This window comes from Hypomesus transpacificus, chromosome 2, assembly GCF_021917145.1.
Source record: "Hypomesus transpacificus isolate Combined female chromosome 2, fHypTra1, whole genome shotgun sequence".
Taxonomy (NCBI): domain Eukaryota; kingdom Metazoa; phylum Chordata; class Actinopteri; order Osmeriformes; family Osmeridae; genus Hypomesus; species Hypomesus transpacificus.
In genome coordinates this window covers 13,606,922-13,626,084 of record NC_061061.1, presented here as the reverse complement: position 1 = coordinate 13,626,084, position 19,163 = coordinate 13,606,922, and the positions used below count along the sequence as shown (strand labels likewise).

The 19,163-nt window shown below is 39.6% G+C and overlaps 1 protein-coding gene across 1 annotated transcript; it reads right to left on the bottom strand.

Annotated features, from left to right (window-relative positions):
* Positions 1-840: 840 nt before the first annotated feature.
* On the bottom strand, positions 841-17,980 carry gabbr1a (gamma-aminobutyric acid (GABA) B receptor, 1a). The gene is made up of 24 exons (XM_047036537.1): positions 17,694-17,980; positions 15,221-15,307; positions 14,937-15,001; positions 14,481-14,619; positions 14,067-14,252; positions 13,560-13,577; positions 12,075-12,235; positions 9,175-9,309; positions 8,395-8,565; positions 7,908-8,009; positions 7,604-7,669; positions 7,299-7,490; positions 6,750-6,995; positions 6,482-6,545; positions 6,257-6,334; positions 5,748-5,898; positions 5,488-5,620; positions 5,143-5,259; positions 4,488-4,595; positions 4,083-4,176; positions 3,661-3,788; positions 3,104-3,232; positions 2,828-2,971; positions 841-2,664 (listed from the first exon to the last, which is right to left on the bottom strand). The coding sequence occupies exons 2-24, from the start codon at positions 15,297-15,299 to the stop codon at positions 2,389-2,391; spliced, it is 2,982 nt and encodes a 993-aa protein (XP_046892493.1). The 5' UTR covers positions 15,300-15,307; positions 17,694-17,980; the 3' UTR covers positions 841-2,388.
* Between the last annotated feature and the right edge of the window lie 1,183 nt (positions 17,981-19,163).

The following is a 19,163-nucleotide window of genomic DNA, read 5'->3' as shown; positions in this document are numbered from 1 at the left end:
CTGTCCTCGTGCCTTTGTTTAGTTGAAGGAAAATAGGTTTGGGCATTGCAGAATGAAATTACAAGTTTGTGGGTCTTGGACTGTTGCAGAAGGTTTTTGCAGTTGACTTTTATGAGCACACAAAACAATCACTCACAAATCACAAAGACCAAAAGACAAAGACATTATTAATAGATGGCAACCACGGAGGCTACACTGTAATTGGCTACAAAGCAATTGACGAACCACTATGAGAAAAGCAAAGCTGGAGGAATGTAAGACTACAGCAACGGAACATATACAGACGCAGAAACCCACACAAAGTACAATTAGTTTTCACCCCTCAGTCAGCCTGTCAATGAGTAGAGGAAATCAATTGAATGACAACAAGAGAGTGAAATAGATCAGTAGAAAGAAAGTCTGTTTTTGTTTCAGAATGTATGCATCAGAAACCAGTGGTAAAATACAAACTTTGGACTTCTGGGCTTCCATGTTCTCATCCTAAAAGTGACATTGTTTATTACGCGTGACATGACTCATGCTACTTTTCTTCCCCCTCAAACTGTCTTCAGAAACGGTTGTGCTATTTCCACCAAAGGTGTGACATCTCTGGAGTTTCCCCTGTGTGTTGTACACAGTTTTTGCCCCACAAAAAAAAAAGTTTATTTTTGAGTGGGTAGCAAAACAAGGCAGAACAACATGCCATAGAAGAACTCTTAGAAAACTTAAACCTGGTGATGTGTAGAGTGACCCTGAGGACAGGACGTGTGACTGTTGAGGAATTACCTACCAGAAGATAAGCAGAGTTTTAAGTCTAAACACACACAAGTGAACCCAGTGAAAAATATTGTTTTTATTATACCATAATAGCCATACACTGTATTTGCATACATATACTTATCTCAAATATATTAACATTTAAAATTGTAAATACAGTGAATACAAATGCTTCCAAATCTATAGTGTTATACATGTTCCAGTATAGTGTATTGCCCTAAATCATCTCCTTATTCATTTATCACACAATGGTGCTTCTAAAGTTAATCACTTTACTATTTCATTCATTAACCTGTGACATATATCAACACAAAATGTCTTACTTTTCCATACCCTGAGCTAAAATGTATTGTAATAACAGCAACACAACCCTTACAAGGGACAACCTTGTTTTGTTAAAGTGCACAATGAAATACATACTTGGTCAGTATTGTTACATAGCCAATAAAGCTGTTCAATCTCCTTGCTGTATAATAATACAATTTCAGTTGTACAGTTGTGAAATAGCTCATGAATGAAATAGTTTATATAGATTAACAGTTAAATAAATATATCAGAATTCTTTACAAATACAATTTTTATGAAGGTAAATATCTGTTTCAAAATAAACAATAAACACCAGACAGACCTAACTTCAGCAAGTAAAATAAAGATTGTCTTTTTGATAATAATAAATCAATTTGAGACACAAAACATCTAATAATAAAATTAATTAATTATCAATGGAAGAACAGAATAAATAATATATATAAAGTACTGAAAAGGAAGTACTTGATTGAAATGTAAATACAGTTTTTAGGTAGGTCAAACAATAATGCACTTTTGATGTCATTGGTTTACAATGACACAATATTTTCCAATCCAATGGACTTTATACAAGCATGATCATACAACAGCAAAGGAATTGGATGTAAACTAGATTTAAGATATACAAATCTGTTCGTGAATATAGATACAGCAAACTCTTTCTGGTGTCGCAAACTGCTTTTAAATTATTTTCATATGGCTATTCATTTTTATTAGTATTATTATGTGCACATTCTATTGTTCTCATTCTCACATTATTATATTAAACACCTTCTCTTCTGCTTTTCGTTATTGATTTAAAAGCCAGAGAATTTTACAGTTTTAACAATATTACCATAAAACAACATGTAACATGTAATCATGGCAGTGATATAAATTACCATGTGCTAATTGAAGACAGAAATTTATGAAGTATGTAATATAGTCATACACAAAGTCCCTAAGGGTTCCATAAGACAAGTCCACAACAGAATAAGATAACAAACAAAAGGAAAGAATGAAAGGATGATCTTTCCATTTTCTCCCCATATGAAATGTTTATCTGAGAAGTGCTTTTCCTCTGCATTACTGGACACAATTGCCTTAGCTATACTTACACAGTGTGATAAAAATAGTGAGTACAGGACAAGTCGCATGGGTGATTTTCGACAGCTGCCTGGTGAAAGCCCTCATGTTTTTTGCTTCCACTTTATCACAAAATGTCAGTGCTGTCAGACTTGTGCTCATTGGTTCACTACAAGTGAAAGTTGCAATTGCCTTTGCTAGGGTGAATGTGTGCTTCTCTCCATGCATGTGCTATAGTCCCACCTCACATCGGTATTCACCTTACTTGTACAGCAAGGGAATTTGACTGTTGTGGCAGTGGTTACGGCTTATCTTGTCTGCTTGGTAGACGTTGGAGGAGTTAGAGAAAGAAGGCGGGAGGGAGTGATTGGGGTTGGGGTACCCTGGTGGGGGTAGGTTGGATTTGGGGTCAGGCTGGGAAGATGGCAGAGGTGGGCTATTTTGGCTTTGATTCTGCCCCGAAGATGGTCGTCTACGGTTGCGCAGGGCTTGTCTTTCAGCCAGCTGATTGCGTAGCTCAGACACCTTCTCTTCTTTCTGAAAAAGACAAGAGAGGATTGGACCATACGATTTTCCCGACATTCACACGAGTTCCTTATTGTGAATGTCCTAAAACAAAGTAGTTTGACAAGGACAACAGTTTGGCGAATTTCTAATCAAATCGTGTGGGCTTGTCGGGGTTTGGGTTGCACGTGTGTACCTCCTGAATGATTTTCTGCAGCTCCCTATTCTCTCTCTCCAGCTGGCGGGACTTCTCCTCGTCGTTGTTGTTGGTGGACGAGCCCGTCTTCAGAGTGTCCTGCTGCTCTGACTGCCACTCACCGCGTGTCACCAGCCTGCGGATCTACAGGGGCACAGGAAGCAGATTGAAACAGCCAATCGGTTTAAGGGGAAATCCAGGAAGTAGATTGAAACAGCCAATCGGTTTAAAGGGAAATCTGTAGAAGACTCTGGTTGGCAGTCCTAGTTGCTGTACCTTGGGTACAAAGAGCACCACTAAAGTGATATAGACAGAGAAGACGATAGCCAGAGAGGCGAAGGCAAAGGAGGCGTCCTGCTGGGAGGTGAGGATCATAGTCACTGGGGCTGTGATCATGCACAACACCTGCAGAGAGGGAGAGAGAGAGAGAGGTGGGGGGGGGGGAAGAGGGGGGAGGATGTGTGTCGAAGGGGTGAAACAGGGGAGGTGGGGAGAGAGTGATGGAACAGAGAGACAGAAATAGAGGAGTAAGAGGGAGGAATGAGGTAAAGACAGTGGGGAGATTAGTAAAAGAGAAGGAGAGTACAGTATAGGGAAAAATAGAAAGAGTAAGGTTGAAAAAATGGCATATAATGAGTTAGTGATCAAGGAATACAGAGAAAGGGGGAATAAAGTTAGGCTAAGGGCATTTGATTATCTTTCTGAGAAACATCCCAAGTCAAAGTCATCGTATAAATAGAGCCAGCACTGCACAAGCTGCTGATTCTTCAAGCCTCTGTTCATCAATACGGAGACTTAATATTGGTCTCCAAAAAGAGACAGATTGGACTCACAGCTACGTTGTAAATAGCCATCCCAACGGCTCGGTGGTCGTTGATCTTCTCTGTGGAAACGGACTTAGTCTCATAGGCCAGAAATATCCCCAATAACAACAATAACCCCTTGTAGCCATACACCACACCTGGACCACAGAGAAGGAGAAGAAGAAACCAAACAGAACAGACACACACACAGTATGTTACACACTTGACCGAGGTTATTGTACATATTTCAACCTATATATTATTTTTCTATTTTGTTCTACAAAAATGGCATTAGTGAACATTGAGAATAGTAATCATAATTTAGTGAACACCACACAAGGATTAATTTGCAAATGGAAATACCAGGTAAACATTCCCAATGTGTGGAAATAGCACAGACAATTCCAAACAGACAATTGGTGATAGCCATAATACATATAGAGAAGCACTACCCAGCCATGTGTTCATCTTCTCCGAGCTGCAGTGCTCCAGCAAAGGCTGAATCAGGACATCTAAATCTCCTTTAGGTGCCTCCTTGGTGAACTTCTACTCACAAAGTAAGAAAGCGTGATGGAGTTGGAGAAGCATACACATTCTACACATTCGATTTGACTCATTGAGCAGATGCTTTTATCCATAGCGACATACAAATAGCAGTAGATCAAGGGTCAGATGTGCATAGTTTTAACAGTATACACGTCCGTAGATTCATATAAACAATAGATGCTACACTACACCCCAGTCACAAGTCTATGTCAGCATAACTACATTTACATTTATTTATTTAGCAGATGCTTTCATCCAAAGCAACTGTGATACACTTGAAGGAAATCCAACTCTATGCGGAATGTCTGTACCTCAACTGTAATGTGAAGAGGATCAACAATCTGCCAAATCATGAGTGACAGGACATCTATGGCCAGTAATACTCCAACTGTTGCATAGAGTTTCCATGGTTCCAGGTGCTGCTTGGATACAAACAGGGAATTAGTCACAATCCAAGGGTATTGTAATAAGTCCACAAACAATGATAAATGGTTTGTAAAGGTAGAACTGTATACACACAACGTGTGTGGCGTGAACATGTGATTGTATATGTATGTAAATAGTGAAAAATTGCTATTGATTGGTATAAACATTTAGCCCCAAAATAAACAGACTTGTAATATGCATTTTGCAGTTACCACTGTGTCATAGTCATGTTAATGGTTATTGGCATAACCTGAAAAAGTACACATTAGAAAACTATTTGTTTTAATCAAAATGATGTAGCTCTCAAACTGAATGTGTATGTGTATGAGTCTACTGTAAAGACTGTGGGGAAAAACATTTACCTAAAAAATAAAATAATAGTGGGTTACAGTTTCTGAAATGTAAATGACTATTACAGCTCTAACTAAATTCCAGAAACCTTGTTTATGCAATCTTGGGTTAGCTTATTGATAGGCTTTTATGAGCTTCACATCATTTAGCTCCAAAGCTTCTCTACTCTTTAGCCCTTCAGCTGCTCACCTTCTTCTTTTCTTTCTTTTCCTCCTTCTTTGTGAAGAGAGTGTGAACCCACCAGATCTTGGTGAACATGCTCCCATAGGCCAGACTGAAGCCCAGCCCCAGCAGCCAAAGACGAAACTAGATGACAAGATAGGGAAGTATAAATATGCAAGATTAGAAGCAGGTGTGAGACATAAAAATAATATATATATATATATACTGTATATCCTTTTTTTTAAATAAGATCTATGGCTCTGTAATTGTAGCCAGAAATCCCCAAGTCCATCTTGGTAAACCCCATTGTGCAGTATTTCAAGTGCAAAGTGAAAGAAAGAGAGCTGATGACTCACTTTCACTTTAACCTACCTGGCAGACCACTGGAAACTGGGATCTGTGGATATGGTGTCCATCTATTCCCAGTGGGAATACAGCTGCCAGGGCCATCATACAGCCCACAGCAGTCATGTTGTTAAGATAGGGCTGTGAGTTCTGAATGTATCTACGACACAAGTGAGGGGAAACAACATGTTGTATATATATATTAATGTAGTTGAATATGCTAGTTGATTTTCTATTCTTTATTCCCTGACATATTGTTACAATGAGTTTATTTTCAGCCTGCCTACCTCACGTTACTGTTGTAGATGTTGAAGGTCAGACACACTATCCCTAGGACGATGCCCAGGCCAGCAAAGACAGACACGGCCGCAAACAGCTTCTGAGATAAGAACCTATACTCTTCTATTACCATAGTTTGGTCTGCAGGGGGCCCGGCACCTGAGAGAGAAAGAGGCGAGGGACAGATAAAGGGAAAGCAAATCAGAAAATATTGTTTATGGTTTTAGTAATGTTGTGACATTGATGGGACTGACATCTGACACTTCTTTCTTCAAACTGGAGAGACATCTGTTTGAATATATGTGTGTGTACAGTATGTGTATGGTAGTGGGGAAAAGCAGTCCTGCCATTTGATGTATTTTACTATTAAAACCCTTTTCTCTTTTTCTTGATTTTCTTGAAATCCAAGGTACAAACAGTACATAGTCATAGCAGTGGCGATACATACATGAATTTGAGTCAGACTAAGAGATGCAAAGACACGCATAGAACATGATAGAGTTCAACACCACCTCACCTATCCACTTGTCATTGCCAAACCAGGAAAGATTCTTTTGAGAACTGTCATAGTATCCAATTTTCTTATAGCTTCCACCTACACAGCAGGAAAAATAGAAGGCACACATTGAATAATTATGAATGAACTGAAAGATAAATACATTCATAATCATGAACACTACATTAGATAGTTCAAGAGACACGGAGGATGCAAATACGGTAGTTGAGTTTGTTGTTACTGTACCTTGCAACTGCTCAATAAGAGTCATTGCCATTCTGGAACCCTGAGCATCAAATACTACATGACCCTGGAGGATAAACAAGAACATTTAATTATATGATCTTTATTTCAATTTTAATCAATGTTTAAAGGTTAAATCATGGATGTCGTCATCAAACACAATATATTGTGACATTCATACGACAATTGGTGTAAATCAGATGTCAGGTCAGTGTATGCAATTTGAACTATAAGACAACATGATTTAAAACATGTTTACTCCTTCACTCACCGATACTCCTTCAAACGAGCTGGTGTTGAGTGCCCTATAGATCTCAGCGGTGATGTCATGGTTGTTGTAGTTGAAGTCTTCCAACCTGCGGCCCTTGGCTTTGAGAGGGGCAACAGTCTTATTGAGGGCCAGGGCCAAGGCCCACACAGCATCATAGGCCAGAGGGGCCTCCTGGAACCCCCCGGTCTCCTCTGGGTTCATTCCCCCTAGCCGGGACATCAGCTGGCCCAGGAATTCCTGAGACGTCTGATGGGAGAATACAAAGAGAGACGGGTCCTCACTAATCCTGTAGCCACCTGCAGCTAAGTCTTTCTTACATTATATATTGACATTGTTTCTATAGCAAAACAACAAGAATGCAACCAACATGGATGAATTGAGGGGAGGGAAAGAAGAAGGGGAGGAATGGACAGCAATTCAGTACAATTCTGAAATAGGCATTGGAATAACCCAAAAAAGTACAGAACCTTCAGGTAACTCAAATATTGTTTACCGCAAATACTTTCAAAATCTAGATTAGATAGTTTTTTACCCAGGACTAGCGCTCACCAGATTGGATGCACCGCGGACAGTCTCAGGATTCAGCATGACAATCTCAGTGGTGACATGTCCCTCCACAGCCTCAGTCATATTCTCCACTGTGCAGTTGATGGATGGGTCTTTGATCTTGAACCAGTTGTCAGCATACCAACCAATCAGAAACCACACATACTTCTTCCCAAAGAGCTTCTCTTTGAATACCTGAGAGCATGGCGAGAGACAGAAGTGAAGCATATTGATTTAGAAGAGAGAAGAAAAGATGATACTTCCAGATTTCATTTTTTTAATTTATGACATCTAAGAAACCAACTCACCTCACAAAACACTTTCCTTGCTTCAGTCTCGTAGAAAAGTCCCACTATGATTCTAGCATCCTGGCGCTAGATCATCAAAACCAAGAAGCAACATTTAGTAACTGTAACAAAAACAGCACGACACAATCTATTTTGATACTGTTCACATTGTGCTTGACATATGAAGTTTGCACATCTTGCTTTTGAAGTTGCCAATTAGCTCCCCTGCAAGACTTCCCTCCATCAACTCTTTGCTAACGCTAGGGCACACAGCTGTGAGCAAGGGACAGAGTCAGCAGCCCGTTTGAATATTTAATCAAAGCACCTTGAGGTTCTTGACAGCGACAGCAGGGTCGGTGAGGAAGCTCTGTCTCACACTGATCTCTATTCCAGCCTCCTTTACCCTCTGCTCCAGATCATCCAGAGTCTAGATGAAAGGGAGGTATATAGCAAGAGAAAGATGGGAGAAGGAGAACATGAAAAATAGGAGAAAGAGAAAGATAGACAGTGGGAGAAAGAGGAGGGGGGGATGAAAATCAGAGAGAACATAGAGGGGGATGAAACGGTTGAGAGGACAAAGAGGAATTTAACATAACATAGACAAAATGAGTGAGTTTAAGAAGTACCAGCACGGTGCCAAAGCTAAATAAAATGTTCCACAATCAGTAACAACTTGAATATAAAGCTAAAAGAAAAGAAAGAAAGAGATATAAAATCTCAGACATGGAAAATACTAACATTCACTGCTCATTAGAAAAAGGAAATATGAATCAAGTTAAGCAAGTAAAAAAGAGCTAAAGAAAGTCACTGACAGATGTAAAGACTTCTGTGGTTTGTTGAATGGTGGCAATCTTGGTCCATTTCCACTTCTGGAAGAGCCTAACTCTGGTAGGGTTATGCAGGGTGGCCGAGGGGTGGGTACGGAAAAATGTTGGAAAACGCTGGCGGTTGGACAAAGCTGGAGAGCTGGAGCCATAGGACAGCTGAGAGAGAGATAGATAGAGAGAGAGAGAGAGAGAGAGAGAGAGAGAGAGAGAGAGAGAGAGAGAGAGAGAGAGAGAGAGAGAGAGATTATATACTAAGTATTACTCAACAAAATCAAAGATATACACAATGTATTTATGACTGAAGCTATGTGCATGTCAAGTAGGGTGAGGGGAAAGTTCTGACAAAAAAAACACAAACACAAAGCAACACATAAAAAGCTATACACATACAGGACACACAAGCAAACACATACATATACTTGGCCACACCCACGACAGACACATATGAAATGAAATTGAACAAAGCTACAAGAGCATAGGTAGACTTTTGGGAAACGATAAAGGCTTTCAACTTTCTACTTTCAAATCAACACATGAACAAACGTTTGTCATTTGTGGATTCCAGTCCACAAGGGATGCCCCAATATTACTCTACAACAATGAGCATGTTGGACATTCAGCAATGCTCTGAAGGCAAAACAGGTGGTCTACTGTCAATAAAAACGATAAAATTTTTACGAGGTTAGAGCAAGAATAGAAGAGGGAAAATAGCATAGCTAATGAAGCAAGAGACAAATGCAGAAGTTTTCAAACAAGTATACGCACCACAATGAGATTCCACATGCGCGCAGCCTCAGCCACCAGGGTGGAGACGGAGCTACAGCCAGGCATTAAAACTATCTTAATGGGCTCTGTGTAAAGCAGGTCATAGAGCAGCTTAGTGGCCTCACCTGGATCACACTGTCAGAAAGATGGAAGTAGATAGAACAGGAAGAATGGACAGGAGAGACAGAGAGGGAGAGGATGGAGAAAGGGAGGAAAGAAGGGTATATTTATAGAGACGTGTGAGAGGAATGAAAAAGTAAAATTACAACAGTTTTATGTTACATACACAGACACAAACACACAGTCAAGCATATAATATCATATATAAATACTGTATATATATAGTTTTTTTTTTACTATTCCTGTTAGGTACCATTCCTTTTCAATAAAAGACCATCTAAACTGACAATGCCTGGGTCTGGCCCTGAGTAGCATAAACCCTGTCACATAATGACCAACTCATTAAAAGATCTAAAGATGGTCCCGTCAGTAATAAATGATCACAGACAGTCCTAATAAGACATCACACTACCCAGTCTTCAGTTGGGCCAGTGTTAAGTAAGGCTGACACGTCTAATGGTGATTTACTGGGTAGGGGGTGACAGAGCTCTCATGCATTACAGCCGAGTGTCACAACCAATAGTGTTAAATGCCAACTGTGACTTTATGGTTGATATGGGTGTCAAAATGTGAATGATGTGATTCTGTTAGCAGAAATTAATCTCAGAGGTGGGTGTCGTTGTTCGTTTTGTAATGAGTGTGTAGGCTCAGTAAGTCTGTAGAATATCCCAGAATATCCATGATTTCTTATTTTAATATAGAACTTATATATATATATATATATTGTAATGATAATACTGTTACCACAACCATATTTTAATTAAGAGTGGTGTACTGCGACTATCTTACTTTTTCTAGTCACAGTCTCAAACTCACACTTATCCACACTGTTATAAGTCAGACATTTCTCCCATATTGCTTTACTCTTGGAGGTCTGGCTTCAACCTCCAGCTCGGGTCATCACCATTTCCACTCACACCTCTTTCACTGGCTTAAACTTCTTTGATTGACTTGAATGACTTCCACCCCGTCCACACACACAGCCAAATGCAACTAACCTACAGTACTGGTTCTGCCTGTGGCCCTGAAACAGCAATAGCACTACAACAATGGCACTGTTCACACAAGCACACACTCTCAAGTACAAGTACATAATAATGGCCGTGGAGTTATATTTAAGTCTCAAGCACCACTATAGTGTTGTATTAAATATATCAACGTGGATTCATGTGGATTTGTCATCCCCATCATCTTATGATGTTCTTGTTGCCAATTAAAAAGGAGGAAGTGAGAAAGCGTCTCATTAAACGATTGCTCTACCTTTCTGTCCCTCCATCTAATTGAATAATTGATCAAAGTTTGCAGTCACCACTTTGAAATGTTCAAGGCAAAGGAATAGGAAGGGAGGGTAAGCATATGTCTGTGTATACATATCTCTGAGGGCTGTAAATGGTCAAACACTATCCCTCGCACAATCAAAGGAGTTCTTATACCACACAGATGAGGACAGACTTATTTTGAAGTTACTCGACATTGTTTAAGAACTTGATGTGATTATCCAGTGCTTTATTATTCAACCGTACATTTCATTGCCACTGATGTTTCTGAGGCTATATCACTCATATGTCTGAAAGCTCACAACTACAGTTGCTAATGCTGTAAACATGATGATATGTAAATTCAAACCAGATGCAAATATTTTACTTTGTGTGTAGGTATTCGGTAGTTGACCATATACATTTTTCACTGGCTAATTGAGAATGGATACCTAGTTTTAATGTGGTCTGTTTACACTCATACTTTTATTTCTCCCCCAAGCAAGTTTGTAATTAACATTTAAACCAGACAGCCTTGTCGCTAAGCAATTCTTAATATAGCATCACATAGTATCCACCGAATTGAGGAATGAATTTAATTTGCTTAATTTCACTAGATTTTTCCTTTGAAGTCTTAAATGATCCTATGATCAACCAATTCGAAATAATTCCCTCAACCTGTCCATGTCAAATACATTGTATTCTTCTGGGGTCAGAGGTGTCTGTTGTTGATACAAGTCATGTAGTCTATGATCCCTTATTGATGAATGGTAGTTGCACTGGATTTATGTCCAACATCCGCGTGTGGATATTATACTTTAAGATCATTTAAAATATTAACTACACATTTGTTACTGGAAAAAACATTCAATTAAATCTGATTGTTTCAATGATTGCTACACTATTTACTATGTTGCCATGACAACTTTTTTCCCCCTTCTTCCCTATACTTTCCAATGTAGAGCCTTTTACACCAATCAGAACCAACCTTGTAGTGCTCACTCACCATGTCACACATGTTTCCTGACCATGCTGGTGTTCAAGGCTGCTATAGTATAAAACTATTGATATACAGAACTTCAAGAGTTAAAATATGAAATTGTCTTGTCAAGCCTAAGTAAAGAAGAAACCAGCAGAGGGGGTTTTATATTGGTGCCTTAGATTGAGAATATTGATCAGTTTATGGTCCAATTGTAACACCGAGCATCGTCAACTAATTGCCAATTGTAAAGTGACAGTGACTCCCTGTGTCTAGCTCATCCTGTATTCATTTATAATTTATGGTTTATACCTTGTGCACATCAATTATGTAGGCAGTTTTCAATTGACAGATCCTATGAAATTACAAAACAAATGTGCCTGACAGATTTTTTTGCATTTGAAGCCTGCTCAAATTCAAATGCATTAGGGAAATTGTTAGTCGTATCCTTGTAATTGTCTTATCATTCATATATTTAAACTTTCAAAAACTAAATAAAACATCGTGGTGTGTTTGACAACTTCCCTTTCCATACCGACACTCACCATACTGTCGTAGTGTATGAGCTCCAGTTCATAGTCAGGAAGAATGTCACTCCTGTTGTTCACAAGATCCAAGGCCATCTGCGCAGAAGGCCAACATGCCTGGCCACCCGGCCAACCTCCACTCATGGGAAACAAAGCGCCGATGTATAATTTCTTCTTTCCTGAGGACGGACATGGCCAGAAGAGAAGAACCAAGTTGACCGATGCCCAGAAGAAAATAGCACGACTAGATGCAACCCTGGATAGTTGTCGCCGTGCCTTCCCAGACACCATGATTATCCGGTAAGATGAACAGGTGCAATATCACACCGATACTGTGGTTAAGTTCCTGCTGGGGTAGGCTAATGGCAGGTTTGATAATGTTCTCTTTTATGTTTACAATAGCATGTCTCTTTAACGCTGGAGTTTAATCGACAAAACTCTTTGCAAAAAAACTGAACGACATCATAAATAAGCGCCACACTTATTCTGCTGTAATTTAAAAAGTAAAAAATGACAGCAGTGGATTTCCAGTCAAATTAATTCATGTAATTGTAATATTACATAAATGTTGAATAATTTCCCATGTTGTTGGGGCCAGGCTACCAAACCTTTTAATTATATTTCACATGCGAGCTTTCTAATACACGCAAATGCAGACCTGTGGCCTATTTGTTTGCCTTTCCAGTTCAACAACAAGTTGATATATTATTTGGTGAATTAAGCTATGCTGGGCATTGCCTAAACTACGAGAAACAACAAAGCTGTCAAGTCGCGTGACAGTCCTTACACTTGTTTTTTGGGGTAGGCTACTATACAAAATTTAGACTATTTTCCGTAATATAAGTCGTAGATTCCCATTTCGATTAACAACTTGCTGACTAAAATAGCCTAAAAGAATAAACCACTACTTGCGAAGGCATAATGATCCGCGCGACCACTCAAAACCGAGTCGGCAACTCCATATTCAAATTGAAGATAAAACAAAATTCCGCGGAATAAACCACGACCAGCTCTAGAGATTTGTGCAATTTCTTCTCTGCAGCATTGAAAAGAGGCTGTGATGTACAGTCGTGTTTGTGTGTGTGACAGAGGGAGAGAGATGGGGAGCGAGAGAGTGAGTGAGTGAGAGAGAGAGAGAGAGAGAGAGAGAGAGAGAGAGAGAGAGAGAGAGAGAGAGAGAGAGAGAGAGAGAGAGCTAGAGAGAGGTTTACAAAATATTTAGATAATCAGATAAATAATAAAACAGATATAATTTATCATAAATTATGACCAAACTGTATTTTAAAGACTATTCTTTGTGTTTAGACTATGTGCCTGCTTATCAGATCAATCAATATCTGAGCAGTATATTGTTTTACCTGGCTAATTTGAAATTACACGGATTAAATGTTGCAATTGTTGGATAGATTTTATTATAAACAATCCCATTTGAGGCAACTTTCTTTCTCAATACTGAATACATGATGTACAGTATGCGTGCATGGCAAAATGTGTATTTCCTACCTGTATAATTTTTGTCATCTTTGATTAGCAAAAAAAAGAAGAGAACATTTGATTAATAAACCGCGACCAAAAAAGACAGGTATGCACCATTCGTATGGTTATGTGAATGACACATAAAATAGAACATGATACATATTTGGTGTAGTGTCAATTACCCATGGCTGAGTGACTGAACCACTAAGACCATGGGTGGAATTCTCAGAGCAACATAAACTACATCCATGTACTCATTATATTCTAACAAGAGATAAAACTATGCATGTAAATATATATATATAGGGTAGATTTGTGTTAAACTCTGCCAGATGATGCAAACAAATCCCCTCAGAACTGTGTACTTCGTTTTGCAACAGCAACATCATGTCTTAAATGAATAAAAGATTAGTAAAGAATGAGCTAAAGTTACAAGATCATACATTGTAAGTTTAGACGAAACTCACAAATATGTAAATGCAATAACGTCTAATTCTATTAGATTTCCCAGTGCAAACATAATTTTCTACTCACAGAGGCATGTAGGTTTGGGTGAGTCCCACTTTCCCTGTTTGGTGCAATGGGTGATGTTCCTGCCCTCCAGGATGAAGCCAGCATTGCAGCTGTAGTGAACTATGCTGCCCTCTACAGGTTGTCCTGGGGGCTTCACTGTCACCCGGCCATTCTCCAGAGATATCCATGCACGGGGGCACAGCAACACTGGAGTTTAAAAAGAGGGCGAGGAAGTAAGTGGGAGTGGAACAGGGAAAGAGACATTGAGTTGCAAAATATATTTGAAGAAGAGGAGGGTGGGGGAAAGTGAATAAGGGAGGGAAAAATTAACTTCACACAAAAGAGAAAGCTATTCTCAAACTTTTGGTTGTATTTTTTTTTGTATTTTTTTCCCAACAACTTTAGAAAGACAGCAAAGGCAACCAGTCTACTCACAACATCTGCTGTGCTGCATAATGTCTGTCCATGTGCTGTTGGGGAGGCATTTCCTGACTTTGGGCCCCACTATCACCCTGTTGCCACGACATATGTATTCAATCTCATAGTCCACTGGTAGTATCTGGACACTTCGGATCTACAGCAAGAGAGGGATCTTTAGTGTGTGCGGTTGAGAGAAAGACAGAGAGACAGAGCGAGCGCGAGAGCCAGAGCGCGAGCGAAAGACAGAGAGAGAGAGAGAGAGAGAGAGAGAGAGAGAGAGAGAGAGAGAGAGAGAGAGAGAGAGATGCCCAGACATAATGTTTGTGAAAAGTCTGAATATAACCTTAGGGAAAAAACTGAATGTTTTAAAGATCAGAGATGCACCATGCACAATGCTGATTGAGAACATTGTAGTGGGTGGGGTGCTCCGACCATGAAAATGGTCCTGTTTTAAGAGTGATGATAGTGTACCTGCTCTTGTGTCAGACCTCTATAACGAATCCCTCCATCTCTGGGAGGGAGAATGATGGCACAGCCTAAAACAATTAGGAGAACAGTAAGGTAATTATGAATAAACATTGTCAGCCATATACAGTAGAATACAGTACAGCTCCATCATATCATGGCTTCATCCAATGCTCTGTGCACAGAAAAAAAATACTCCATTTAGGTCAATTAGCAATCTCTATAGATGATATTACTTCAAGTACTCCAGTATCACACAAAGGCATACCACGCACATACACACAAATTACCTCCAGATGTTAAATTATGTATGGGCACAACAAGAGATGGAATAGAATACAGAATCATCAGAAACAATAGCGGTGCCATCACTGGACCTGTAAAGAGAGATAGATGGGAAGGGGAGAGAGGGTTGATATGAGAGAAAGAGAATGACAGTAAAATAGCAAAGTTAGGGAAAACAGCCTTCCTATGAACAATGTTGTGATCCCGTGTAGGTTGAGTTTAGCTGTAGTAGGGGTTTTATTGAAACTTGAACCAGTTTATGAAAAAGGTGCTACCTAGAAGCATTTTAGTTCGTTGGTTGTCCTTGTAGGATGACCTTCTAAAAACCCATCAGAACACTTTAGGACTTCAAGTAGAACATTTTTATTAAGGCTTTTTAAGTTCCTCAGAGACAAAATGTATAGCCTATAACACTGAGAATATCTACTGATGTACTGTAGTTATACAATTTGTACTTTGGGCAACATTGACAAGTATTTCCCATTCTCGTTAAAAGCTTTAATGATGATGGCACATGATTGGCACACAATTGAACACATGCTAACATAATGTAAACAATTCAAGTCTTAGGGTTGATAATACAGTTCTTCAGCAAGATAGCATAGTACCTCTTCTTTAAATCTAAATCAGTTAAATCACCATTTCAGGAAAATAAAGAAAGTAAGTAAAAGGAGTGAATCTTTGGCTTAACCAATGATTCAACAACCAGAACGGATTTTCAGGATTCTTAAGGCCATGAAAGGTAAATACACATATGACAAAAATATAAGAATTAGTAAGTGTGTCACTGTGAGAAAGTATATATCCCCTTGCATCACCTAGAGGAGTGAAAGTTGAGTAAGTATATGAGTTTGAAAGTATCAAAGTGAGAGTACTATCTATAGGGAATAACATGTAAAAAATGCATTGATTGCTTCTATAATTACTCAAAGCGAAATATGCTTTATAAATATGACACTGGCAACACAGGGATGTTGGCTAATGTACATATTTAATTGTACAAATCTAAATACAGTTTTGTATTACACTATTGTTACAATTGTAGAACGGCCAATTCACAACCACTATGGCACTATTGACAGTACTCAACTACTAAACTAGTCTTTAGGGGAAGCCTTAAACACATCCCTACTCAAGTCTAAAAGCATTGTGCCATTAGTGCTCACACAGAACCCTACAACTGTGTGTACTAAAGTATTGCTGTTTTGCAATAGCTGGATTAAAATACAATTTACTGTTACTGTCAAATAACAAAGTGCTACAGGGAGACAGATTGTGGGTCAACTAGTGGAAGACAAACACTGCTGTTTACTTCATTAGTACAGAGGTATTTTTGGAACAATACATAAGTGTGTGCAGGTGGTAGGTAGACATTGTGTGTGAGTGTGTGTGTGTGTGTGTGTGTGTGTGAGAGAGAAAGAGAGAGAGAGAGAGACAGAGAGAGAGAGAGAGAGAGAGAGAGAGAGAGAGAGAGAGAGAGAGAGAGAGAGAGAGAGAGAGAGAGAGATGGTGCATGGGTGTGAAGGATGTTCAAAAGACCGAGTAAGGGCAAAACAGGGACAATACTGGATGGTATAGATATACCCAGATAGATGTACACAGTGAGACATAATAGCAAACTGTATGTGAACAATCAACTAGTGGAAAAGAGGGACACGAGCAGATAGATTCAGTGCCATGGGTAGCGTAGTACTATCCGGATAATGGCCGCACTGGTAGTGTAGTTCCGTGTTGAGTGAAGGCCTTGTTTTAGCACACTTGTTCTAGTCATTACTGTACTGCAAATATTCGACATGTTTATTTAAGGTTAATAGCACACTTGACACAATGATATGATCACATATATTCCTATTTAAGCATAGGACTACTTTTTACAGGCACCGCCGATCCACTGTTCATTTTAGTACCATGGCCAGCGACAGTAGAAAAGGGTTTGTGAACAGTAACGCGCCCAAGGCAGAATAGGTTATTCTGGTAGCCTATCTCTACAGCGCCTTCAGAAAACTACAAATAAATGATACAATTGCTAGCACGTGGAATGGGACTTGTATGTGTCCACTACCAAATAGGTTCTAATGAGGGTCGTAGTGAGCATGCCACCAACAGCTAGCTCCCGGCTGGGTACAGCTGGTCCTTGTTGACACGGGAATCCGTGATGGCCTATCAAAGAGGCTACCGGTTTAGACTATTCACCAGACTCAAATGTTTGCTCAGCTCAGATGAGAAATTCTGACTTGACAATGTAAACCTTTAAATGTAGAGATAGTTAAAAAACAACAATTGAACAAAAAGCACCGAGTGAATCAACGTTTTAGCCAACATGGAGTACACGCAAAACACTGTCCACTGAATGAAAAGCATTAACTGTATCACATTCTTGCTAACAATATTGTTATTACCATATAGTCTAACTTAAATAGTCAGCAGGCTCATTGAAAGCCACAAAATGTCGCAGGCTATTATAGATAACATACTTACAAACACTAGATGCTCTCAATGAAGATTACAGTAGGAAAAATCCGTCTTTTAGGAATGAATAAGCTATTTGGTAAAATTGTGCCTCCTTGCAAAGTATGTTTGTTGTTTTGGCAGTAGATCTAATTTCCCATGCATATGGTCTTAGAAAGAACAAAGCTTGTCATCTATTTCAGTAGCCTAGTGAGATGTGGGAAGGGAAATATTTACATAAATATTCTCTACCAAACACGACCTAACTCAGATTTTTCTTCCTCCGACCCCATCTCTCGCTCACTAATCTTCTAATTCAATACGTCATGATGAGGACGTATCGTGCGTAGCAATCCTTTTCTCACGCAGCCGTTTCCTGTTCTGATCTTGTCCAACAGCCACATAGCGAGGAAATACTCCAAGGGTGGGGACTTTGCTGGGGGGATTGCTTTTATTTAGTTGAACGAATATTATTGTATCGTGACATGATTCATTGGAACCGAATGAGAACACCAGTGCTTGTATTACTACTGAACAGGGAGGCCCGGATTGGCTAATCGGGAGCACCTTGAGAATTCCGGCCGGTCTGTTTTTTTGGCCGCGCCCGCGAGGGCCACCGGTATTGTGCCATCAGATGCAGAGCTGTCCCGAGCTGTTTAAGTCTTTTTACCATCACTGTTGCATTGAAAGTGTCATCATATACTGTATCACTGCATGGTATGATAGGGACAGGAAATCCCTCAGTCGGGTCATAAGGTTTGCTGAGAGAATAATTGGACTTCCACTGCCTCCCCTGGACGACACCCTGCCTCCGCCGGGCAGGTGGTATTTTGAGGGATGAGACTCACCCAGCAGACCATCTCTTCGCTCTGCTACCCTCCGGAAGGCACTACCGGGGCACCACAGACTGCAGAACAGTTTCATCACCAGGGCCATCACATGACTAAATACCCACACAACCCTCCTACCCCCCACCCAACACAACTATTTGTTTTTAATATATTCATGTGTCAGAGTGTGGGGTTGCAAGCATGCTTAAATGTGCTTTAGTGTTTTTGAAGGGTGTATGTGGATGTAAGCATTGTTTTTGTTTTTTGCACAAGCACATTTTTTTGAGTATCTAATGCACAATGACAAATAAAGTATATTCTATACTAATGTAAAGGTTCAAAGGCATGCGATTTTAATGCAGTTAGCCTGCCCGTAGGCTACTCAGTCAGGTCGAAAAAAGACAGCCTTCTGATCCAAAATATCAGCAGTCCTGAAAACGGACCAAAGGTTCACATGCCTACAGCCTACAAAAGACAAGTACTATAAAACCTGTATGTATCTGTCAAGTGCCTGCCCACTGCACCAATCTAAAAGCACATGTTCTATAACATCATAATGATGGTCCTGCTTCTATAAATAGGCGTCAGCTGTGGGGATCAGACCTCAGTATTGTTTTGAATTCATTCAGTCAAGTTTAAATGCAATCGTTTTCATTTAATAGTTGGGTGT